The following is a 26,789-nucleotide window of genomic DNA, read 5'->3' on the forward strand; positions in this document are numbered from 1 at the left end:
CTTTGGTAGTGAGTTTTTTTGTTTGTTTGTTTTAATGGACTTGCAGATCCTCAAGGTTAAACTCTACCTTAGGCCTTTGAATAGTTGTCATATGACTTTGGGTGGCTTGCATATTCTTCAGGAGAGGGTTATGTCAGACTGACAACCAGCTAAATTCTCAGTGTTATCCCACTCTCTTATGATATCACAGAATAAACCACTAATGTCAAGAAGTTTCTGAAGTCTCTATCTGGGAATTTGTCAATGCACCGGGCACAACAGTCCCTGGTATAATGCTAGATAAACTTAAATGGGACAACCAAACAAACAACTAAACTGACTCATGGATTTATCTTTCAGGTTACATTTCATTGGTCATTGAAATTTACCAATTCAACTAAACTGACAGTATTGGTGAGCTGTTTTGTGATATGTTAACATTTCCCCATTGTATTTAACATTTTAAATATTGTAGAGTTAATTCCTATTCCAACATATACAAAATAAATGCTTGTCCCATAAATTCAATACCAACACATGGTACAGTACAAGTAATTTGATTCTATAAGAATTAAAAAAGGTAAAGGTTTTTCAAGAATCAGATTCTTTTTTTTTTTTTTTTTTTTTTTTAATTTATTTATTTATGGCTGTGCTGGGTCTTCGTTTCTGTGCGAGGGTTTTCTCTGGTTGCGGCAAGTGGGAGCCACTCTTCATCGCGGTGCGCGGGCCTCTCACTATCGCGGCCTCTCTTGTTGTGGAGCACAGGCTCCAGACGCGCGGGCTCAGTAACTGTGGCTCACGGGCCTAGTTGCTCCGTGGCATGTGGGATCTTCCCAGACCAGGGCTCGAACCCGTGTCCCCTGCATTGGCAGGCAGATTCTCAACCACTGCGCCACCAGGGAAGCCCAAGAATCAGATTCTTTTACCAAAAATATCTTGTGAATTTGAGATTGTGTCTATGCAACCTCAAATATGAATAAAAAGTAATATAAAGGTTTTTTCTTCCTTTTGGGTGGTGATATTAAATTTTCTTTATACTTTTACATTTTCAAATTTTTTGCAATAAATATATAACTTTTTAATTGGACAAAAAATAATTTTGAGTGGTTAAAAAAGGGATGGGTGTGGCTTAGTGAGTAGGAAAATATTCCTAGCATTTGAGACAATCTGGCAAGTGTTTGGAAGCAAAAGACAGAAATCTGACTACATTCAAGGAATTTGCCAGTGTTTGACTGCACTATAATTACTATATACTACCTGTCACTTCAGCAAGCTGTCTCTTTACAAGGCGTGTGACAACAGAATGTTATATTAAGATTCCACATCATTAGGTTTATATCAAAATGAAGAAATGAAATGGAAATTCTTTCCTTTAGTAATATTTCTAGTGCATGAGAAATGATGGGGAAAGGTTTGGCTATGAACACAACTAAATAGGGAATTTTGTTTATGTCTTCTGGGAATGTATTATTTTGATTGACCCTAACTGGGAATTCGGAGGGGAAGCTTGTTCTATTATCTGTAAAGAAAGAATCTGATGAACAAGCACAGTTGCTAAGGTCATGTTTAATTGATAGGTTTTCAAATTCAGTTAAACACTTCAGAGGCTCCATTTACCTCCAGACACCTGAAAAGTTGATTACAAACTCATTTTAGTAGTCTAGTTTTAGTTAATGTTTATATTTGAAAGTTATACAGTTTTATTTCTTTCAGGTATATCCTATAACTCATGTTTTTCACTAGTTTCGACCAGTTCTCCTGCTACCCCCTATCTATCCAAATGACTGAATTTTTCAGTATGGGTTTACTGCTGTATTAGTATATTGACAGAGATATATATACCATGGCTTCCACAGCTGTTTCAGATGAAACTGTATATTAATGTGTAACTTGCAACATACAGCTTAGCTGGAAAGTTATGTGGAACAGGTGACTGGGGAGATAGCTTTCACCACTTGGACTAAAGTCAATTTTGAAGGAGGTAAAAGATGCCTGTTGAATTCTGGTGCGTGTGTGTGGTTTGGGGTGTGCATGTGCAAAGCAGAGAATTCTTCACGCTTCAAAAAGCTGAAAATATGGGTGGTTAAATGAAGTCACATTTTTACACCCTCATATGCTGAGTGGGGGTGGGGGGGCAGCCAAATGCAGCAAAGATTTGTTAATATTAGTCTGTCACTCTCGGTTTATGATGTTTTAAACATGTTAGAGATACTCATGAAGATGTAAAAGATGAGTTTAAAACCTACATCATTTGTACCAAAAGTCAACTGGAAAGAAAAGATTTTAAGTCCCTGGGCTTTTAATACAAATTGGCAGCCAAAGGAAGAGCCTTAGTCAACACATTTCCATGGCCCCCTAAACACAAATAGCCTCCAACCTTTGGAGGTTGTTCCTTCAAGATGTTTCATCAGTGACATCACAGTGATTGCCACCTCCCTCAGACTACTTTAGGCCCTGCCCAGAGCCCAGGAGTCCAGACAGCCTGGGACACGAGCAGGAGTTGGATCCCAAGTTGGAGAGAGAGAGAGGAGAGGCCTACTGCAGCCCGGTGTGTCCTTGACCCTGTTCAGGTAACAACAGGATTTTTAAGCTTAGCATACAGTGTGTATATGTGTACAAGTTGCAAATGAGAAAAGCAGAGGAATATTTACATTTCTTAATAAAATAGGCAATGCCTATTGTACACAGTATTTCTTAAAGTAGAAAGTGAATATTATTGATTCTTGTTTTCCTTTTTTCACCTTATGTTATGCATTTTCTCCCTTCTAATTAAATTTTTTTTTCCATATCATAAAGTATGTCTTCCATCTTTTCAAAGTCTCCATTCAAAGAAGGTCAATGTCAAGCAATTTATTCAGAGTTTTTTATTTCACCATATGGCAATCACTTTGGATCATATGGTGTGATCTTGACTTCAGGAAAGATTCAAAATGAAGCCAAAATTGTCTTTGCAGGTTAACAGCAGAAAAATGGAAGATTGCTGATCTGAGGTTTTACCTAACTTTGGTATAAATGTGAGTGAAAGTAGAGTCCACCCCCTACAGTTAGCATATGTGTTGATTGAATTGGATTCATTAGAAATTCTCATCTTAATGCTGTGTTTTATTATTTTAAAAATATACATAAAAAAACAAATGTTTACGTCCACCATCAAAGTGCAAGAAATAGTAAGAGGTAAACCATAGGAAATAAATAAGTGTTATGGGTAGCCTGTCAATGCAGAGACTATTGAAAAAATTGTGAAAAATGCCTAATACATACTGTTTGAACAATCATTTTAAGGCAACACCTGTATAAATATCACCCAGGCCAAGAAATAGATCATTGGAGCACCCCAGAAGTCCATTCTTCATCACCTTCCCCTTTTGCCCCACCATAGGTAATCATCATCTTAATTGTTGAGATAATCTTATCCATGCTTTTCTTTATAGTTTTATCATCTCTGCATTCCTAAACAATATAATTAAGTTTCCTGTTTTGGGCTTTGTAGAAATAGAATCACATTCTGTGTTTCTTTTTGTAAATTCTTCTTTTGCCCAATAGTTATGTTTGTGAAATCCACCCATCTTATTATGTGTTGCTGTAGTTCATATATTTTCTTTGCTCTATAGCATTCCAGTGTATGACTATACCACAATTCACATCCATTCTATTGCTGATGAACATTTGAGTTTTTTCCAGCTTAGGAATAATATGAAAATGTTGCTATGAACATTCTTGTATCCAGGTATATATGTGCTTGAGTTTCTAGAGTAGAAGTGAAATAGCTAGATAAAAGGGAATGAGCATTATCAACCCTAATAAAAAAATGTCAAATTGTTTTCCCAAAGGTCGAAAAGTTACACTAGCCAGGACAGTTATTTGCAGTAATAACTCATTCATGTAATCACTCCTACGGAGTAACCACAATTCCAGCAACTATTTCCAGTCTGCCAGTTCTAGTTCTGCCTGTAACTTCCTATGTACCATTACAGAAACAACTTAACATCTCTCTAAAAGCTATAATCTTGGGAGAGAGAAAAATCAAAACAAAACTTGCCTGAGTTGTGAAGGTCACAGAGTTGTTGTGAAGGTCACATTAACAAAGCTGTGGACAACTTTCAGAAACATTTTCTGAGTATGTTCTTGTTGGGCCACTATCCATGATTCCTTTTACTTAAGAGCTTTAATCTAATAAGATTTGGTGAGATGGTTATTTTGCCCTCCCTGAATTGGGTTGTTTTGATCATCATAAATAGGGATGCATATTTTTTGCATATCTCTGTATTTCTTCAGAACTTACCCAAACAAATTTGTGTTTGAATCAGGGTTCAATTTTATTAATAAATTCATAAGGAAGAATCTGCTTTAGAGTCTTTAGATTCCTTTACCTCTAAGCTCCTTACCTTCCTACTCCCTTCTGCTCTTGTGTACATTCTTACACATTCTCTCTACTTCCTTTATACTTCATTTTCTTCTGTTTACTTTCTCCTTCAAACAAATCTTTGTAAAGATTTTCATTGGAAATTTACTATGTCCTTCACATGGAGGGCAAAAATATAAGTAAGAATTAAAAGGAAAATGAAACATAAATCAGTTATCATTGGTCATATTTTAAACCAAGATTCAACAACCTACTGGTTGATATCATCTTATTTGAACTTGTGTTGTTATACCAACAATTACATAATATGAAAAAGGATTATTCAGCTGGTTTATACAATTAATAACTTGGTACACTAATAATATAACAAATACAGTAATTACAATTAATAATTCAGTCAGGTTAGATGGTTAAAAATACCATTCAGGCCAAAATCTTGCTAACAACACTTCTTGCCCCCTGAACTTCCACTCTTAGCAAATAAACAAAACGCTCTTTCCCCCTAAACTTTTTCACTCCATAGTAGACTTTTGTCCTAAATATTTAAAATTTTATCTTTAATCTTTAATTTCATTTGGTTTGCATATACACAGTGTCAATTATGCCACATCACTGGAGGCAATAATTTTATGTTCTCAAAGTATGGTTTCCTGCATGTACTACCTGTACAGACTATAAAGATACCACCCGTGCTTTTTGAAGTGTTTACAATATAGGCACATCCTGGACTTGACTAAAAATAGCTGGCACAAGCCCTTGTTGAAATAGAAGTACCCATGGGGTTTACACTTGCTCTTTGGACTGAGTGCCTGTTATGTGAGGGACTTTTGGTTGACCCCAGTAAGCTCTGTGCTCAATGCAGGGCTTTTTAAAGAGGGCAAGCAGCTGTTGAACTAGTTCATGCTTTCACAGGGTTACACAAAGATAGGTCAGCCTGAAACCTGAAAAATTATGGTATCCTACTTCTATATGTAATTCAAAGCAAGAACAATACTAAACCACAACACTTTTTCTGTTTTGGTGACCTTGCTTGCTGGTGCTCTAAGTTAGCAAAGCAAGCACACACACAGACACACACACACACGCAGAAATTGGAGAGAGAAAAATGTAATATTTTTTATTTTGTCAAAGCAACAATATAATGAGGACTATGTTGGGTTTTGTGACATAAGAAAAAAAAGCCAGGCTCTCTGTATAAGTCAGGGTTCTTCAGAGAAACAGAACCAATAGGGTGTGTGTGTGCATGTGTGTGTGTGTGTGATATAATTGGCTCATGTGATTGTGGAGGCTGGCAAGTCCAAAATCTGTAGGGTCGGTGGGAGGCTGGAGACACAGGGAAGAGTAACAGCTCTAGTCCAAAGACAGTCTGGAGGCTAGAAATCTGAGATTAAAGTATTGGCAGTGCTGATTTCTTCTGGGGCCTCTCTCCTTGGCTTGCATATGACCGTCTTCTCCCTGTGTCTTCACATGGTCTTCGCTCTGTACATGTCTGTGTCCTAATCTCTTCTTCTTTTAAGGACACCAGTCATATTGGATTAGGACCCCTCTTAATGACCTCATTTTAGCTTAATTACCTCTTGAAAGACACTATCTTCAAATATAGTCACATTCCTCAATAAAAAAATAAAAAATTTATAGTCAGATTCCAAGATACTGGGGGTTAGGATTTCAACATGTGAATTTAGGGTGGACACAATTCAGCCAACACGTTCCTCTTCCATAATGCTTCTGTTTCCTTTGAGGAAAGAATGCTCACTAATTTCTTATGTTTTCTTTGTTACTTTCAGTTAGGAGGTAAGGACAAGCAGGAGGTCTTTTGTGTGCCTTCAGAAGTCTGCCTTCAGTTCTCACCAAGCTGCTCTGAGAATGGAACGATCCACCAGGGAGCTGTGTCTCAACTTCACCGTTGTCCTGATTACAGTTATCCTTATATGGCTCCTTGTCAGAACCTATCAGTACTGAGATACCACAGCTCCTGCAATTGACTGCAACACTCCAGAGCTGTCTTCTGTATGCACTGAGATCCCACTGCTGTCATGGGATGCCTTTTCTGGCACCCCACGACACTTCTGACCTGCTCGCACAATATTTGGGCTGCCTCCAGTGTTAGTATTGATTGTGTGATCTCTAAAGATGCTGCTCTCAATGGCTGCCAAGTGTTTGTCAGGGAGCATTAGATTTATTCCCCAACTCTTACTGCAAATGTGTCAGACAAGCCACAAGGTTAAAAGTAAACTGGATTCGTGATGACATAGAATTCTAACAAGCCCCTGGTGTGTTTCACCACACATCCCTTCATCCCACACTCAGCAACCAAACTCTAAATCAACTGCCAGAAGAAAGAAATGTTAAAGGAAGTCTTTGTCAGCCCCTATAACTGTCATGTGAATAAAGTTGTCGACCCCAAAAAATGACTTTTAGAATTTATTTTACCTTCTATTTGTGATACTGCATTTGACCCTTGGCTGGGATTGAAGTGACAAATATTACAGTATTTCTAGCATTTGAGATAAGCCAAGATCCTCCAACTGCTGAGGATTTGAAACCAAGTCAATTGAGTGTCATATTTCAAATAATTCCATTGATTCAGTGCTCCTCAAACTTTCCCTCTGAACTAGTCCCAAGGGCAGAGGGAAAATAAATCCATTCTACTCGGAGGTCTGTAGCACAGCCTGAAATGTCCACTAAAAGCACAAAATTTCTTTCAGGCCTTGTGTTTTATTAAAATTCACAAAAAAATGTATATTTTACCCTGTAATATCTCCATGTTTGCTTTAATATAAATATTTAAAATTATTTGTCACTGAGTAAAACTAGAACATGAATCACGTCTCTAAGAGTAGCATATTCCAGTTTGGTTATTGTCATTATGCAAATAGAGCTAGTTACTAATAAACTACAGTTATAACAAAGAGAGAATAAAAAGTGCAACATACATGTTTATGGAAGAGACGTGAAATAGACATTTCTTAAACATGTTACTAGAATACCCCACACTAGACAGATCACATTTGTTCCCTGTGCCAATTCCGAGGTAACCATGGAGAAAGGGAATATTGTTAAACCTCATTTTTCATAGCACCTCTCATAAAGGCATTCCTTGCTGAATTTAGCCTATCACTGCCATTGCCTACTTAGCATTGTGATTCTCATCCCTGGCAGCACAGTTTATGTAGTCAGGGGTGATTTTTCAAAATATTTATTCTGAGTCCTCCTCAGACCAATTAAATAAAAATCTCAGGGGGTAGAACCCAAGAATCTGAATTTTTCAAAAGTCCTTTAGATAACTATATTGTGTAGCCAGAGGTGAGAATCACTGATACCTACCAGTACTTCCCATACTTTGATGTGATTATGAATCACTGGGAAGCCCCTTTTAAATGCAGATTCTAATTCAGTTTGTATTCTGATACAGTCTGGACTGAGGCCTGAGATCTTGCATTTTAAACAAGCTCCTTAGTGATGCCGATGCTATAGTCTGTGGTCTCCACAGACTTAACAGATTAGAATTGTGGGATTAGCACATTAGAATCACCTAGAACCTTTAGAAAATGACCCAAGCTTGAGCCCTATTTCCAGGAGTTTCTAATGTAATTGTTCTGGGGTTGAATCTGAGTATTATTTGTTTTTAGAAGGACTCCAGATGATTCTAATGTGCAGCCAAGGTAAAGAACCCTGATATAAAGGAAAAAGTGTCATTATTTCGATGGGTTCCCACCAAATTTGGGAAATAGCAGTGTATGTTCATCAATGTCATGTTCCTAATTTCAGAGTCAGACTACACATATGGTTGTGCAATTGTTAATGTTTTAGTGTGCAGCATGCCTACATGGCTCCAGGCCCTTTGGTAGAGAGTTACTAGTCTTTTTCTTACTTAAAGAAAAACTCAGAAAATCTACCAACGTTTGTGAATGTGTTTGCGAAGGTGTGTGTGTGGTGGTGGGGAGGGGAATGGACAAACCAAGTGACAACATTCCCTACCCCTAAGTCTGAGTCTTGGTGCCAGCATTTACAACAGGTACCATTTACTGAGCCTACTGTATATGAAGCCCTGAACTAGGCACTTTCCATACATTATGCCATTTAGCAGAGGTGGGAACTGAGGATCATAGGCCTCACTAACCAGATGTAAGTAGTGAAGCTAGGATGACAAAGTACCATCTTAATTTCTTTTGGGGACTGCATACAAACCATGTTTCACTACAGATCTCCAAACCATTTGATTATAAGTTTTTACCATCACATTCTTTAGCATTCCAAAATATCAACCTAGTTAGATAAAGGTAACAGTTGTAATTCCCTATGCAATTTCTCTTTGCTTGTCCGTCCTCACCTGCTTTTCTCTCCCAATCTTCATATAATTGGGTCTACTGATAGGACCCATTTGTAGACCACATTATGGGTCACTTTTGAAGAGATAGGACATCCTTTAGCTGGGGCTAGTAATTTTGCCTAATTTCTCCCATGTTCAGGAGTCCTAGTCATTATAGTTAAATTCCATTCTCACTTACCAGTCCCTTTTTATGTATCATGATTTACAAGCATGTTTTAATAAAACTACCCAAGAAGACAAAAAAAAAAAAAAGAAAATTTTTAAATTTTTAAATTTAAAATTTTAATTTTAATTTTTAAATTTTTAAAGGATTTTAAAATTCTTTAAATTCTTTTAAATTTAAATTTTTAAATTTTTAAAGAATTTTTAAATTCTTTTTTCATCTATTTGTAGTTTTCAAATCTTCCCTGGGACCTGGGGTTCCCTGAATCATCACAGTACTACCTCAGTGTTGGCCCTAGTCACTCATAAACTGTCCAGTTAGCCCCAAATAAGATGCTAGCTCTCCTCTGGAACCAAAGCATTGAATTCTGGTTGTTAATGTTCTAGCTCATAGGCTTGATCCAACCTAGCTTCTTTCTCTTTAGTTCATTCATTCATTCAGCTTATGTGAAACTACGTGTTGTATATTGTACTAGACACTAGGGATAAAATGGAGAATGAGACAGACAAGCCCCATTCTCATGTAGCATATGATTTAGTGGGGGAGACATATATGAACAGGTGGTTATTACAGCATAAGTTCTTTGGGATTATTATAACATAAGTTCTTTGGGATAAAGTGTTGTTGGAGGAGATTCCAGGTAGAGCCAACAGCATGAATAAAGATCTAAAGGTCAGGGAGTATGACAAATTCAGGAGGTTGAGAGTATATGCTAGCTGAAGCATAGAGTACCTCTCCAACCACTGGCAGAAGTTATGCCACATAAGGGCAGATCTCAAGATTCTGACTGCGTCTGTCTGATTTCTAATTTGAACCAACTCTGGGATCCCTCGCTGTCAAGCCTCCTGCCACCAACAATTTTCTAAACCTTGTCTGTGCCTACACAGAGATTAGACATTGAGTCTTGGAACACCTCACCACCTTTATCCATAGCTGTCAGATCAGTCCTCCACACTAACCATCTCACATTTTGAGCAGCTCTCTGTTGGGTGATGGTCTGTTCTTGTGATAAATTCTGGGATGCCAAGATCCAAGCACATATTAAAGTTGGGCTGCTCATATCACAATGCCAACAAACCATATGAATTTTAAAAAGAAGACATCGTATGCTGCCGGCTTACACTTTTCTTCCAGTCTTCCTTAAACTCACTACTAAACTGGGCATCTTTTGGAACATCTCATTTTTATCTAACAGTTTTCTTACATTGAGGAAACACACAGGTTTTTATCAGTTTCTGGCAGCCCCAACATGGTATCTGGTTGCCATCTCCTCTCCCTAGGACTGCCATTTGGTTAACCTTTTAGGCATAAGAAATTATCGAGGTAATTCATGATCCAAACCACAGCTCTAAGAAAAAAGCCCCAAGATACTCCAACCTGATCAGCCTTCATAACTACATTTCCATCTTTGCTCCATTGACCCAGACAGGAGTGTGTGAAAATTGTTATAAACTGGTAGTGCTGCCATTGTTTTCTTCTAATTTGGGACTCTCAGTCAATCTAGAAGCCATCTCCAGGGGACAGCCCCCTTTTCACTTCTATTATTTTCTTATTGCTTAGCTGTCCATTTTGGTCCACTGGACATAATACATTTTGCCGTTCCCACCTGCCCCCCAGTCATTTGGTAACTGATCCATGCCATTCTTATGTGAGGTCTCAGAGCCTTCCTCAAGCAGATAGGGTTCATCTGTCACCACCTTGAAATTCCACCACCCAGAATCCTGTCCTGGATGCCTAGAGTACCCCCAGTAGTTAGAGACAAAATAACTATTTCTGTTCCCTTTTCTTCTGAATATGTTACTTATCCTTCTTCTAGATGTATTTTATCATTTTCTTGCTTCCAGAATGTCTTTTTAAAAAATTTGGCACAGAAGAGCCTTCTTAGCTAATCCACATAGCTGCTCTTCTGTTTACCTATCTTACTTGTCCCACCCTACCTCTCATTTCCAACCATTTTCATCTATTTGTAGTTTTCAAGTATGCCATGCTCTCTTGTACTGCAGTAAGCTTGCACATGTATTCACTTTGCCTGAAACTTCCTCTCTTTCTTTCCCTGGTTATTTAATTTGCTAAGATTGCTATTATGTGTTATTACCTCTTGAAACTTATCCCCAGATAATTCCCTTTTCTGAGCCTCATTCCTAACATGTTCATAGACTTATCACATTGTATAGTTTTGTTTGTGTGTCTCTCCCATGTTTGTTTCTCATCTATGGAGACTCTCTTCAATGCTAAATTTTAGCTCCGAGCTGGTCCATCATTATCATTAGATAAGTATCTATTGACTGTATCAATAAATGCTTGGCTATATATAAAAATCTTTGGAATAGACATGTACCCATTTTTATTAGATGCTTAAGCTGTGCTCCCACAGTATAATAAAGAGGGGGCATGAAATCTGTAGTTCTAAATGTTCTATTACAGTAATGAGCCAACTAAACTTCTCTTAACTACAGGCAGTTGAAGTTGCTTTTTCAAAGGCAGTTTACTTCTTTATGAAATACTCATGGTGCTTCCTTCTTTTGATCTATATCTATCACCACCCTGAATAGTTTGAGAATGTTTATGAGTGGTTCGTTAAGCCCAATGTATTGAGCATATTTTAAAGTTTATCTACAAACACAGTGATACTGGAGAAATTTTCTTTTTCTTTTTTTAAATTATTTTTTTAATTAAAAAAATTATTTATTTAATTTAAAAAATTTTTGGCTGTGTTGGGTCTTCGTTGCTGCGTGCAGGCTTTCTCTAGTTGCAGCGAGTGGAGGCTACTCTTCGTTGTGGTGCACGGGCTTCTCATTGCTATGGCTTCTCTTGTTGTGGAGCACGGGCTCTAGGTGCGCGGGCTTCAGTGGTTGTGGCACGTGGGCTCAGTAGTTGTGGCTCACGGGCTCTAGAGCGCAGGTTCAGTAGTTGTAGTGCATGGGCTTAGTTGCTCCGCAGCATGTGGGATCTTCCTGAACCAGGGCTTGAACCTGTGTCCCCTGCATTGGCAGGCAGATTCTTAACCACTGCACGACCAGGGAAGCCCCTTAAATTATTTTTTAATACTTCTTTCTCTCTTTCTTTCTCTTTCTCTCTCATCTCTCTTTCTTTCTTTCTTTCTTTCAGCTGCACCAGATCTTAGTTGTGGCATGCAGGATCTTTTTAGTTGCAGTATGTGGACTTCTTAGTTGTGGCATGCAGGCTCATGGTTGCAGCGTGAAAACTCATAGTTGCAGCATGCATGTGGGATCTAGTTCCCCTACCAGGGATCAAACCCAGGCCCCTTGCATTGGGAGAACAGAGTCTTACCCACTGGACCACCAGGGAAGTCCCTCAATTTTCAAGCTGCATAAAGTTAGGGTTAAACTGCACTTATAAACAGCATATTGCACACTTACTGTTTGTTAGGGAATTATTTTACTTAATTCTCTTTTATCTTGATAAGTGTTTACTTTTATTCATAACATATCTTAAAAGGGAGAAGGCTGAGGCTCAGAAAGGACAAACGACCAGCCCCCAAACACAGAGCTAATGAAAGGCAGAGCTGAGAGGCAGATCCGGTTTTTCCAACTCAGATCAAGCAGAGCTCTTTCCAATCACCATGGCTGCTCCTCTGTGCTGTCAGGTAAGAGATTCTAGGGCAGAAGGCACATTCTTTTACTCTGGGCTGAAAGTGCCAAAAAAGGCACATATCAGAGGCCTCTAGGCAAATACTTTAATTGCCCTACCACTCAATCATATGGGGTGTACAACCTATATTTACCAGGAGTTTAAAACAAAGCTTTGGTTTTTTGGTCATCTTTTCTTTGTTTTTTGTTTTTTTTAAAAATTTATTTATTTTTGGCTGTGTTGGGTCTTCGTTGCTGCGTGCGGGCTTTCTCTAGTTGCAGGGAGCAGGGGAGGCTCTTCATTGCAGTGCGCAGGCTTCTCATTGCAGTGGCTTCTCTTGTTGCGGAGCACGGACTCTAAGTATGTGGGCTTCAGTAGTTGTGGCACATAGGCTCAGTAGTTGTGGCTCATGGACTCTAGAGCGCAGGCTCAGTAGTTGTGGTGCACGGACTTAGTTGTTCCACAGCATGTGGGATCTTCCCAGACCAGGGCTTGAACCCATGTCCCCTGTACTGGCAGGCAGATACTTAACCACTGCGCCACCAGGGAAGCCCCTTTGTTTTTTTTTTTTTTTTTGTCATCTTTTCTTTGTCAATCAACAGAGCAGTAGATAAGAAGGAATAAGAATACCGATGGCTAATTAAGCTGATAGAAATTACCGTTGATCTAAATATTTGTTCCTTGATGTGAGGGTGGTTGTTGCCTGCCCTGGGTCCATCATGTCCCTCAGTGGTGGTATTCTTTGTCTGGGTCTGGGTGTGGGTGTGAGAGTGTGTCTTTATATTTGCCTAGTTATGCACTTTGTGGGGAAACCAATCAGACATAGTGAACAAGCACAGAGATATATGCTGCTGGGGAAACATTTTATAGGCTATACATTTTTATCAATTATATCAAATTATCACACAAACATTGTATTTGTACTTATAGCAGTAGATTTAAAGCAAGCAGTGATACATGTAATAAGTAACTATACTCTGTAATAACTTCACTAAAAAATTTTCTTTCCATCCTGAACATTGAGTTGAAAGTACAGCTAAAAGTAAAGAAGTAGATTTCCATTTTGATAGGGAGACAAATATTTGGTAAACAGTAAAACTGAATTAGTAGGATGGGTCTTACAGGCCTGGTCTAGATTTTTGTGTCAGTTATCTACCACTGCTGTTGTCTTCTTCTTGACCTTTTGTAGGTGTCTTTTCTCCTCTATTTGAGCATTGTTTTTATGGTGAGTTTGAGGTCAGAAGCCCTTTCAAAAGACCACATTCAGGGGCCTTTTTAAAGTGGAAAATATAAATTCAAGAGTCAATTCCCTTCAGTTTCACTGCACATGAGCTAGTTAAGAGTACTTGATAAGGGTTCTTCCATCTAGGTTGGAGAGAGTCCTTTAAATGATGTTTTTACTAGTATGCACAATCTCCTGGTTGCTGTTCATGGGGCACCTGATCTTCATCCAAAGATATATTACTGTGGAGAGCTTCAAAATGAGCTTAGAATGTCCTTTTAATAATTCAATTAAACTTTACAATAATGTGACACAGCAACAAGGAGCCATCTAGGAAGTGAGTCTTAGTCAGTAAGTACTAAACCTCAAAGACAATTAACAACACAACACTTAATATCCACAAAGGTATATTACTGATACAAGTTTTTATCTCTAAAATTACCCTCATTTCTACCAAATATAGCCAAATTAAGACTAATTTGTTGGCAAAATATGTCTGGTTTCAATAAACTTGTCCTAATTATTTGTGTAAGTGTAATTGATCATATAGACTCATTTAAATTTGGCTTTGCTGGAACTTTTCATTAGGAATCTCAACTTGAACTTTAAAAAGACCTCTCAAGGGAATTCCCTGGTGGTCCACTTAGAAATAACCAGTTTCAGGACAAAATCACTTTCTTTTTCCTTAACAAAAAAATTCCATTCTTCGTATTTTCTCTTACCAACACATATCCTACTTTACATATACAGTCCTTTTAAAATTTTAATTTCTAAAAACATATGCCACTTTATAATAATTTCTCAATAAAGCATAAAATATATTAATAGTCTCTCTGCAATAAGAGGTCAAAAGGAGGTAAACATAGAATTCTTTTATTTATTTATTTATTTAGGTTGTGCTGGGTCATAGCTGCGGCAGGCAGGCTCCTTTGTTGTGGCATGTGGGCTCCTTAGTTGTGGCATGTGAACTCTTACTTGCGGCATGCATGTGGGATCTAGTTCCCTGACCAGAGATTGAACCTGGGCCCACTGCATTGGGAGCATGGAGTCTTATCCACTGTACCACCAGGGAAGTCCCAAACATAGAATTCTTTAGCAATTAATGTTTCAGTATGTTAGCTTATTTAAAAATAATTTAGGCATTCAATGGATTCCCATTATTTAACTTAATTTAGCAAAACTTTAAAGTTTCAAGTTACCAAAAATCTGGAGAAACTATTTTTGAGTAGACATACCATAAAACAGTTATTCTCACAGAGTTCACCTAAAAATGTTTAAACCATTTTTATCTATTTTATTACTTATGAAAATATCATCATACCAAGTTATTTTTCTCCTTGACAATTTTGTAACAGAGATAACATGAGCTTATTGGCTTTCAGTAAACCTATGTACAATCAAAGTATTATACTTAATGCTGATGATTCTAAAGACATGTATGTATTAACTAAACCAACAACTTAAACTAACTTTAATACCAAATATTAACTTAATGTTGAATACTTCCCAGATCCCATGAAACTGAAATTCATTTGGCTTAATTTCTATTGTATTATTTATTTATTTATTTATTTTATTTAATTAATTAATTTATTTTTGGCCACACCATGTGGCTTGTGGCATCTTAGTTCCCCAACCAGGGACTGAACCCAGGCCTCGGCAGTGAAAACACAGAGTCCTAACCACTGGACCACCAGGGAATTCCTTCTATTGTATTTTTGAAAGTTTATATAAATGCTTATTTGTTCAAGTCAGTTAAATAGAGGTCATTTATAATTTAATCTTGGCAAACCACCTGTAGATAGAAATATACCATATTTATAACATACATACATATACATACATCCAGATAGACAGAGAGATCTCATAGTTTTCATTTTAAAACTGAGTCATGAATCAGGTATTACAATATAAAACTCACCAGCTTATAAATAAGTTGCTTATTTGCTTGAGTTTAAAAAAAGACTTCTTATCCCTTTGTTTGTTTGTTTGTTTTGTTTTAGGTTCTACTGGTTAAGCCAAGGCTGTAGTATCAGGCTATGTGGGCTGTGTTTACATTTCCAGGACATGATAAGAGTTTTAACTTCAAGCTTTCTCCTAGGAATACTTTTGTTCCCTCATTTGAGAAGATGTTTATGATGTCAGATTTCTCTAACTGTGTATGCAAAACCCAGTTTTGGAATGTCAAAAGAGCCCCATCATGGTCATTGCTTGGCAAAGATATGTACTTTCAAATATTGGCTCCATTTCAATTGTATATGAAGCCAGCTGGTGTTCCTGGGGTGGCTGCATGTCCAGGAGCTTGTCAACTTTAAAAACATGATTTCTATTTTCTTTTAGTTTTATTTTACTACAGTCTGAACAATTTCTAAGGACAGTGTACTGGGTCCAAAATGTGTTATTTGTGAGCTTAGCTCCTTAAGGTGTCACCCCTGAGTTGGTTCTGCTCTTTTGTGTCTTGGTTTCTCCCACTGGCAGTCTAAAAACCATCATGGGGGCTAAGAGAACAAAATCCATATGTGTGTGTTGCCAGGTGAGCTGTCAATTACTTGTGTCATGATGGGGCACCCAATGGAACTGTTACTTGTCACAAGGATCAATCCTCAAATACTTTCACTAGATTCCCAGTCACCTGAAAGCATCTTGTGGCCAGAAGGAGCCTTCTCTTCAGAGTTGAATGGACTCAGTCACTCATTTTGTTGTCAAACAATTTGTTGAGACCATATATACAAATCTCTGCAATTTTAAGCCACAATAAAAAGGTCAGCAAACCCAGTTCAATCAAAAGTTCCTTCTAGGCCTTTCCTGCCAAGGAAATTTCCCCTCAGTCCCAAACTAAGAAATTCCCTCTAGTACCCTGCTTAGGAAAAGTACCAGTACCTCCTTAAGACTCCAGTCTTAAGAGTCCAAATAAAATTCACAGGACTGTCAAACTTCTGATAAGGAGGTTCATCCAGGTCCCGGAAGCACAGGGTCAAAAATGGGATCAACCCAAAGAGGACAGTGTCAAGATACACTGTAATTAAAATAGCAAAAATTAAAGAGGAATATTAAAAACAGCAAGGGAAAAGGTAGTAAATCACCATGTACAAAGCTAGTAGGAAGGTTAAAAGACAAGAGTAATAAAATCATCTATAGCTGCAATAAATAGTTACAGGGCACACAAAACAAAAAGATGTAAAATATGATATCAAAAACAGTAATTGTGGGAGAGGGAGTAAAATGCAGGGTTGTTAAAATGAGTGTGAAATTAAGAGATCAGCAAATTAAAATAATTATGTATATACATAAATTTTTAAAAATTAATTATTTATATTTGGCTGCATTGGGTCTTCTTTGTTGTGCATGGGCTTTCTCTAGTTGTGGCAAGTGGGAGCTACTCTTCATTGTGGTGTATGGGCTTCTCATTGCGGTGGCTTCTCCTGTTGTGGAGCATGGGCTTTAGGCATGCAGGCTTCAGTAGTTGTGGCTCACGGGCTCTCGAGCACAGGCTCAGTAGCTGTGGTGCATGGGTTTAGTTGCTCCGTGGCATGTGGGATCTTCCCTGACCAGGGCTCGAACCCGTGTCTCCTGCATTGGCAGGTGGATTCTTAACCACTGTGCCACCAGGGAAGTCCCTATATAAATTGCTATATATAAATCTCATGGTAACCATAAACCAAAACTCTATAATAGATAAAGACACAAAAAAGAGGAAGAAATACAAACATAACACTAAAGATAATCATCAAATCACAAGAGAAGGGAACAAAAGAAAGGAACAAAAATGAAGTACAAAAGGAGCCCGAAACAACTAACAAAATGGCAATAACTACATCCCTAACAGTAACTACTTTAAACATAAATGGACTAAATGCTCCAATAAAAAGACATAGAGTGGCAGAATGGATACAAAAACAAGACCATATATATGCTGCCTACAAGAGACTCACTTCAGATCTAAAGACACACACAGAGTGAAAGTGAGAGGATGGAAAAAGTTATTCCATGTAAAGGGAAATCAAAAGAAAGCTGCAGAAGCAATACCCATATCAGACAAAATAGACTTTAAAACAAAGATTGCAAAAAAAGACAAAGAGGGGCATTACATAATGATCAAGGGATCAGTCCAAGAATTAAGATATAACAATCATAAATATATGCGCACCCAACATAAGAGCACCTAAATACACAAAGCAAATATTAACAGATGTAAAGGGGAAAAAATTGACATAACACAATAATATTAGAGGACTTTAACACCCCGCTTACATCACTAGACAGATCATCCAGATAGAAATGAGGAGAGATTGGCCTTATATGACTCATTAGATCCAATGAACTTAATAGATGTGTGTGTGTGTGTGTGTGTGTGTGTGTGTATACACATTCCATCCAAAAGCAGCAGAATACACATTCTTTTTGAGTGCACATGGAACATTCTCCAGGATAGAACAATGCTAGGCCATAAAACAAGTCTTGGTAAATTTAAGAAAATTGAAATCATATCAAGTACCTTTTCTTATGAGACTAGAAATCAATTACTAGAAAAACACTGCAAAAAACACAAACACATGAAGGGTAAGCTATGTGACTAAACAACAAATGGAATACTGAAGAAATCAAAGAAGAAATTAAAAAATGCCTGGAGACAAATGAAAATGAAAACACAATGATCCAGAATCTCTGGGATGCAGCAAAAGCAGTTCTAAAAGGCAGGTTTTTAGTGATACAAGCCTACCTCAAGAGATAAGAAAATCTCAAATAAACAACCTAACCTTATACCTAAAGTAACTAGAAAAAGAACAAACAAAACCCAAAGTTAATAGAAGGAAAGAAAACTCATAATGATCAGAGCAGAAATAAATGAAATAGAGACTAAAAAACCAATAGAAAAGATCAGCGAAACTAAGAGCTGGTTCTTTGAAAAGATAGCCAGACTCACCAAGAAAAGCAGAGAAAAAATGAAAAAGGAGAAGTTACACCATACACAAAAATAAACTCAAAATGGATTAAAGACCTAAATGTAAGATCAGATACTATAAGACTCTTAGAGAAAAACATAGGCAGAACACTCTATTATATAAATCACAGCAATGTCTTTTTCAATCCATCTCCCAGAGTAATGGAAATGAAAACAAAAATAAACAAATGGGACCTAATTAAACTCAAAAGAGGAAACCGTAAACAAAACGAAATGAAAAAACAACCCACAGAATGGGAGAAAATATTTGCAAATGATTGACTGACAAAGGATTAATCTCCAAAATTTACAAACAGTTCATGTGACTCAATATTATAAAAACAAACAACCCAATCAAAAAGTGGGCAGAAGACCTAAGTAGACATTTCTCCAAAGAAGACATACAGATGGCTAAGAGGTACATGAAAAGATGGTCAACATTGCTAATTATTAGAGAAATGCAACTCAAAACTACAATAAGATATCACCTCACACCAATCAAAATAGCCATCATCAAAAAATCTATAAACAGTAAATGCTGGAGAGGGTGTGGAGGAAAGTGAATCCTCCTACACTGTTGGTGGGAATGTAAATTGGTACAGCCACTATGGAGAACAGTATGGATGTTCCTTAAAAAGCTAAAAATAAAGCCACCATATGATCCAGCAATCCCACTCCTGGGCACGTATCTGGAGAAAACCTTGGTTTGAAAGGATACATGCATCCCAATGTTCAGTGCAGCGTTGTTTACAATAGCCAAGACATGGAAGCAACCTAAATGTCCTTTGACAGATGAATGGATAAGGAAGATGTGATACATATATATAATGGAATATTACTCAGCCATAAAAAGAAATGAAATTGGGTCATTTGTAGAGATGTAGATGGACCTAGAGTCTGTCATACAGAGTGAAGTAAGTCAGAAAGAGAAAAACAAATATTGTATATTAATGCATATATGTAGAATCCAGAAAAATGGTACAGATGAACCTATTTGCAGGGCAGGAATAGAAACACAGACATAGAGAAGAGATGTGTGGACACAGGGGTGAAGAGGAGGGTGAGATAAATTTGGAGATTAGGTTTGTCATAAATACACTACCATGTGTAAAATAGACAGTTAGTTGGAGCCTGCTGTATTGCACAGGGAGCTCAGCTTGGTGCTCTGTGATGACCTAGATGGGGGTGAGGGGGGTGGGGGGGAGCAAGGTCTAAGAGGGAGTGGATATATGTATATATATAGCTGATTCGCTTCACTGTACAGCAGAAACTAACACAACATTGTAAACAATTATACTACAAAAAAAAAACACATAGCAAAAAAATAAATAAAAACAAAAACAAAAAACTTTCCACAAAGTGGGTATAGAGGAAACATACCTCAACATAATAAACACCATAAATGATAAGCCCACAGCTAACATCATACTCAATGGTGAAAAGCTGAAAGCATTTCCTCTAAGATTGAGAAGAAGTCAAGTATGCCTACTCTTGCCACTTTTATTCAATGTAGTATTGAAAGTCCTAGTCACAGTAAACAGATAAAGAAAAAAAAATAAAAGAAATCCAAATTGGAAAAGAAGAGGTAAAACTGTCACTGTTTGCAAATGACATGATACAGAGAAAATCCTAAAGATGCCACCAAGAAATTACTAGAACTCATCAATGAATTCAGTAAAGGTGCAGGGTACAAATTAATACACAGAAATCCGTTGCATTTCTATACACTAACAACAAGCTATCAGAAAGAGAAATTAAGGTAACAACCCCATTTGCAATCACATCAAAAAGAATAAAATACCAAGGTATAAACATACCTAAGGAGGAAAAAATCCTGTACCCAGAAAACTGTAAGAAACTGATTAAGTTGAAGACAACACAAAGAGATGGAAAGATAGACCATGTTCATGAATTGGGAGAATTAATACTGTTAAAATCACCACGTTACCCAAGGCATATTGCCTTGGGTATATGCACTGTGAATACACAAAGCAAATATTAACAGATGTAAAGGGGAAAAAATTGACATAACACAATAATATTAGAGGACTTTAACACCCCGCTTACATCACTAGACAGATCATCCAGATAGAAATGAGGAGAGATTGGCCTTATATGACTCTATATGGCCTTTTAGAACTGCTTTTGCTGCATCCCAGAGATTCTGGATCATTGTGTTTTCATTTTCATTTGTCTCCAGGCATTTTTTAATTTCTTCTTTGATTTCTTCAGTATTCCATTTGTTGTTTAGTCGCATAGCTTACCCTTCATGTGTTTGTGTTTTTTGCAGTGTTTTTCTAGTAATTGATTTCTAGTCTCATAAGAAAAGGTACTTGATATAATTTCAATTTTCTTAAATTTACCAAGACTTGTTTTATGGCCTAGCATTGTTCTATCCTGGAGAATGTTCCATGTGCACTCAAAAAGAATGTGTATTCTGCTGCTTTTGGATGGAATGTGTATACACACACACACACACACACACACACACACACATCTATTAAGTTCATTGGATCTAATGAGTCATCAGATTCAGTGCAATCCTTATCAAAATGCTAATGGCATTTTTTCACAGAACTAGAATTTGTAGGGAAATTTGTAGGGAAACACAAAAGATCCCAAATAGCCAAAACAATCTTGAGAAAGAAGAACAGAGCTGAAGGTATCTTGCTCCCTGACTTCAGACTATATTACAAAGCTATAGTCATCAAAACAGTATGGTACTGACACAAACACGGATACATAGATCAATGGAACAGAATAGAAAGCCCAGAAATAGAACCACACATTTATGGTCAATTAATCTACAACAAAAGAGGCAAGAATATGCAGTGGAGAAAAGACAGTCTCTCCAGTAAGTGGTGCTGGGAAAACTGAACAGCCATGTGAAAAAGAATGAAATTAGACCACTATCTTACAACATACAGAAAAATTAACTCAGAATGGATTGAGACTTAATATAAGACCTGAAATCATACATTTTCTAGAGGAAAACATAGGCAGTAGCCCCATTGACATTAGTCTTAGTGATATTTTTGTGGATCTGACTCCAAAGACAAGGGAAACAAAAACAAAAATAAACAAATTGGATTACATCAAATTAAAAAGGTTCTACACAGTGACAGAAACCATCATCAAAATGAAAAAGTAACCCACTGAATGGGAGAAGATATTTACAAATCATGTATCTGATTAAGGGTTAATATCCAAAATATGTAAAGAACACATACAACTTAACAACAAAAAAACAAACAACCCATTAAAAATGGGCAGTGGACCTGAACAGGCATTTTTCCAAAGAAGACATATAGATGGCCAATAGGCACATGAAAATGTGCTCAACATTGTTTTCATCAGAGAAATGCAAATCAAAACTGCAATGAGATATCACCTCACACATGTCAGAATGGCTATCATCAAAAAGACCACAAATAACAAATGATGTGGAGAAAAGGGAACCTTCATGCACTGTTGGAGGGAATGTAAATTGGTGCAGTCACTATGGAAAAAAAGTAAGAAAATTCCTGAAAAAATTAAAAATAGAACTACCATATGATCCAGCAATTCAACTCCTGGGTATTATTCAAAGAAAATGAAAACACTAATTAGAAAACATATGCACACCCATGTTCATAGCAGCACTGTTTACAATAGCTGAGATAAGGAAGCAACTCAACTACCCATCAATAAATGAATGGTTAAAGAAGATGTACATATATACATATACAATGGAATATTACTCAGCCATAAAAAAGAAGGAAATCTTGTTTTTTGGACAACGTGGATGGGCTTAGATGGCATTATGCTAAATGAAATAGTCAGACAGAGAAAGACAAATACTGTATGATTTCATTTGTATGTGGAATCTAAAAAATAAAACAAATGAACAAACATAAAACAGAAACTGAGTTATAGATATAGAGAACAAACAGGTGGTTTCAAGAGGGGAGGGGGTTGAGGAGAGAAAAGAAGTAGATGAGGGAGATTAAGAGATACAAACTTTCAGTTGCAGAACAAATGAATCATGGTTATTAAATGTACAGTGTAGGGAATATAGTCAATAACTATGTAATATCTTTGTATGGTGACATATCATAACTAGACTTATCATGGTGATCATTTTGAAATGAATAGAAATATTGAACCACTATGTTGTGTAACAGGAACTAACATAGTATTGTAGGTCAATTATATTTAAAAGCAAGCAAACAAACTAATAAACTCATAGAAAAAGAGATTAGATTTGTGGTTATCAGAGGTGGCTGGTAGGCGGAGGGAGAATTGGATGAAGGCAGTCAAAATGTATAAACTCCCAGATGTAAGATAAGTAAGTACTAGGGATGTAATACACAACATGATAAATACAATTAACACTGCTGTATGTTATATCTGAAAGTTAAGAGAATAAATCCCGAGTTCTCATCACAAGAAAACATTTTTTTTTCTATTTAATTTTTGTACCGTATGAGATGATGGGTATTTACTAAACTTATTTTGATAATCACGTCACAATATATGTGAAATCAATATACTGTATACCTTAAACTTATACAGTGCTGTATGTCAATTATATCTCAATAAAACTGGAAGGAAAATAAAAGATAAGGAGATCCAGATATCAGGAAGAAGTCATTGAGACACCCAAAGAGGGCTGTGAAGCCAGGGTTGGGGGGTCAAGGTGCCCATGCTTGGTATCAAGTGCCAGTCCAAAGTAGACTCCAGTTGATCTCAGGTGGGTTTTTCTAATATCCTGCCTGCCAACTACACAAAGCAATGTCAATGAAAAAAAAAAAAACAATCCATAATAGGAATAGAAAAGTGTTTTATTTGAGCCAAACTGAAGACTAAAGCCTGGGAGACACAGATTCAAGAAGCACTTGAATTTTCTTCTGGTAGACTACAAAATGGGGGGGTTTTATATAGGCAAAACCCGCAAAGTTACGTAAGTTGTTTGTCAAGAATTAGGACTGTAGCTGGCAAGAAAGAAGGGTGCTTGTTAAGTATTGGTTGGGGTCTGAAATTTTTGCATAGTTGCAAGGGAAGACCTTGAGAAGATAAGGTTGCAGCTGGCAGCTGCTAACAGCTATTGTTCTGAGTATGGCTGGTGGTGCCCTTGCGTTTGATACAGTTCAGAAAATTCAAGTTCTCAGTGATGCAGGAATGTGTCTGAAACCACATCCTCAACAGCCACCTGGCTCCATTTTGGATGCCTGAACCACAATTACTCAATTTTGATTTTTAAATGCATTTTTTTCTTTAATGTTTAAAGCAGATGTGCAATCTATGTTTGATAGTGCATAAGACAGGCTATTTTAGTTAGCATAAAGCTCAAGCCAAATCAAATATAAGCCAGAATGACTTCTATATACCTCAATATGTGAAAATTTCTTTCATCACAGTTTCAGCTAGAACATTAGCCAGTTACTGGAAACTAACACAACATTGTAAGTCAACTATACTTCAATAAAAAAATTAGCCAGTTATATACACTTGCAGGAATTTGTCACATCGGGAGATGTTTTCGTCTCCCAATCATTAGATCATTTTAAAGTAAAGCATTGGAAAGAGCACAGTCTTTGAATTCACAGAGTATTTTGCTTACTAATATGTGACCTCAGACAAGGTACCAAACTTTTGTGCGTCACAATTTCCTTAGCTGCAAAAGTATAGTATCTTCTTTGTAGGAAGAAGATTACATTAGATATTATTTAGATATCTTGTGTTTAATTAGATAACAGTGCCTGGCAGTTAATAAATACTCAGTAAGTGGTACTTAATATTATTATTACATAAGTAAAGGGTTTACAATGCTTGAAACATAGTAAGCCCTAAAAAAACGTGTTAAGGGTTGGTGGTGGGTAATGCTGCTGCTATTTCAATGCTATATCTTTTAAGAAAGAACAAAAAACACCTTGTGAAATTTGGGGGATTCTTTTTTGAAAGCAGAGGGAAGAGAATTTCAGATTCATTTACTCCTGAAGAGACAGCGTATTTCTCAAAATGCAAAGCCTTGAATTACAATATCTGAAACACTTATTCATTTGTGGATTTCTGCCCCAACCCCAGATCAACTGAAATGGAATCTCCAAGGGTGGGGTCTGGCTTGCTATATTTAAAATCAGCTCCTTTGATGATTCTTATACTCACTAACATTTGAGAACCACTAATTTACAACTTACTCGAATGCCAATCCACAGGATTTGCATCTCTAATATTATGAAAGATTTGGCACTGGTTGGACTGAGAAGTTCACACGTTTTTACTTTCTCAGAGGGATCACAGAATTCTCACCCTCATCTCCTTGAACTACAAATTTACATTCTTCCCTTTCTTTCCAAGGAAAACTCTCCTTGCATTCCCACCCTCCATTTTTAGTCAGTTCCCATGCTGGATCTATAGATTCTCTCCCAAACAAGTTTGCTTCTTTGTATCTGCAGATTCAGACCTGATCTACGGCTCCACTTAATAAAAGTTTTTTGTTTTGTTTTGTTTTTAACATGAGGTCATAGCTTGTATGCAAAATTTCTATTTTGACACATTTTCAGAAAAATTTTGGAGTTGTCATTCAAGTTTTAATAGCTTCAGAAGCATTAAACATCAATAGATTTTTCCAAATTATGTTACCATTTGACACTCACCTTTTTCCTGGCAGCCAGACTGTACCCCAGGGTAGAAAATCAGCATATAGCAGTTTTCACTTTAGACCTCATATTTTAAAAACTCAGAACTTTGTTACTTTCTGCCTGTGTAGGTAAAGTGAAAATTTATTCACTATTCTCAGCAGTAGCCATTTCATCCAGGGTCTGCACAATGTGATATCAGTCTGGAGGCAATGTTCACAGGCTCCAGCCTATGCTGTCTGACACAGATCCAATTGTGAATTACTTCTCTTCCAACCACTTACACACTTTATGTTCTTCTGACACAGCTTCAAAAGAACCATAAAGTAAAAACTCTATTTTCAATACATGCTGTGTCTACAATGATAACACGTATAGTGAAACTCACCACCCATGAACTCACATACATTCTGCAGAACCCTAAGACAATTTGTCTTCACAATGCAAACTTTTCAGATGTTCAGAGTTTTCATGGTGATTATCTAACAATTAAACCCCAAAACTGCTCCTGTTCTTTGCTGTATATCCCTTGAACTTTCCATCTTCATTCAGAATGACAGGGCATTTGTAGTGTCTTAAAATCAATTTTGATATTTCTCTGTGTGTCGAAGAGCAACACTTGGAATTAGATGATATTGTAAGCACCCCCCCCTTTATAAAATGAAGTATAGTTGATTTACAATATTGTGTTAGTTTCCAGTGTGCAGCATAGTGATTCAGTATTTTTGCAGATTATACTCCACTTTAGGTTATTACAAGATAATGTGCTATACAGTATATCCTTAATGTTTATCTATTTTATATACAGTAGTTTATATTTGTTAATCCCATACCTCTAATTTGTTCCTTCCCCCTTCCCTCTCCCCTTTGGTAAGCACAAGTTTGTTTTCTATATCTGTGAGTCTGTTTCTGTTTTGTATACATAGTACATTCATTTGTATTTTTTTCCTTTTTTAAAATATTTATTTATTTATTTTTGGCTGCATTGGGTCTTTTTCTTTTTTTTTTAAATATCTTTATTGGAGTATACTTGCTTTACAATGGTGTGTTAGTTTCTGCTTTATAACAAAGTGAATCAGCTATACATATACATATATCTCCATATCTCTTCCCTCTTGCATCTCCCTCCCTCCCACTCTCCCTATCCCACCCCTCTAGGTGGTCACAAAGCACCGAGCTATCTCCCTGTGCTTTGCGGCTGCTTCCTACTAGCTATCTATTTTACACTTGGTAGTGTATATTTGTCCATGCCACTCTCTTACTTTATCCTAGCTTACCCTTCCCCCTCCCCATGTCCTCAAGTCCATTCTCTAGTAGGTCTGCGTCTTTATTCCTGTCTTGCCCCTAGGTTCTTCATTGCTGCGCACGGACTTTCTCTAGTTGCGGTGAACAGGGGCTACTCTTTGTTGTGGTGCACAGGATTCTCACTGCGGTGGCTTCTCTTGTTGTGGAGCACGGGCTCTAGGTGCACGGGCTTCAGTAGTTGTGGCTCACGGGCTCTAGGGTGCAGGCTCAGTAGTTGTGGTGCTCGGCCTTAGTTGCTCCATGACATGTGGGATCTTCCTGGACTAGGGCT

General features: G+C 37.1%; 1 protein-coding gene across 1 annotated transcript; it reads left to right on the forward strand.

Annotated features, from left to right (window-relative positions):
- The first annotated feature begins 2,420 nt into the window (after positions 1-2,420).
- SLN (sarcolipin) lies at positions 2,421-7,085 on the forward strand. The gene is made up of 2 exons (XM_036862257.1): positions 2,421-2,549; positions 6,130-7,085. The coding sequence occupies exon 2, from the start codon at positions 6,209-6,211 to the stop codon at positions 6,302-6,304; it is 96 nt and encodes a 31-aa protein (XP_036718152.1). The 5' UTR covers positions 2,421-2,549; positions 6,130-6,208; the 3' UTR covers positions 6,305-7,085.
- Positions 7,086-26,789: the final 19,704 nt, after the last annotated feature.

Source organism: Balaenoptera musculus, chromosome 8, assembly GCF_009873245.2.
Source record: "Balaenoptera musculus isolate JJ_BM4_2016_0621 chromosome 8, mBalMus1.pri.v3, whole genome shotgun sequence".
Lineage (NCBI taxonomy): Eukaryota > Metazoa > Chordata > Mammalia > Artiodactyla > Balaenopteridae > Balaenoptera > Balaenoptera musculus.

Excerpts from the sequence above, each read along its gene's own strand:
- SLN (XM_036862257.1), top strand. The coding sequence starts at position 6,209 with ATGGAACGATCCACCAGGGAGCTGTGTCTCAACTTCACCGTTGTCCTG.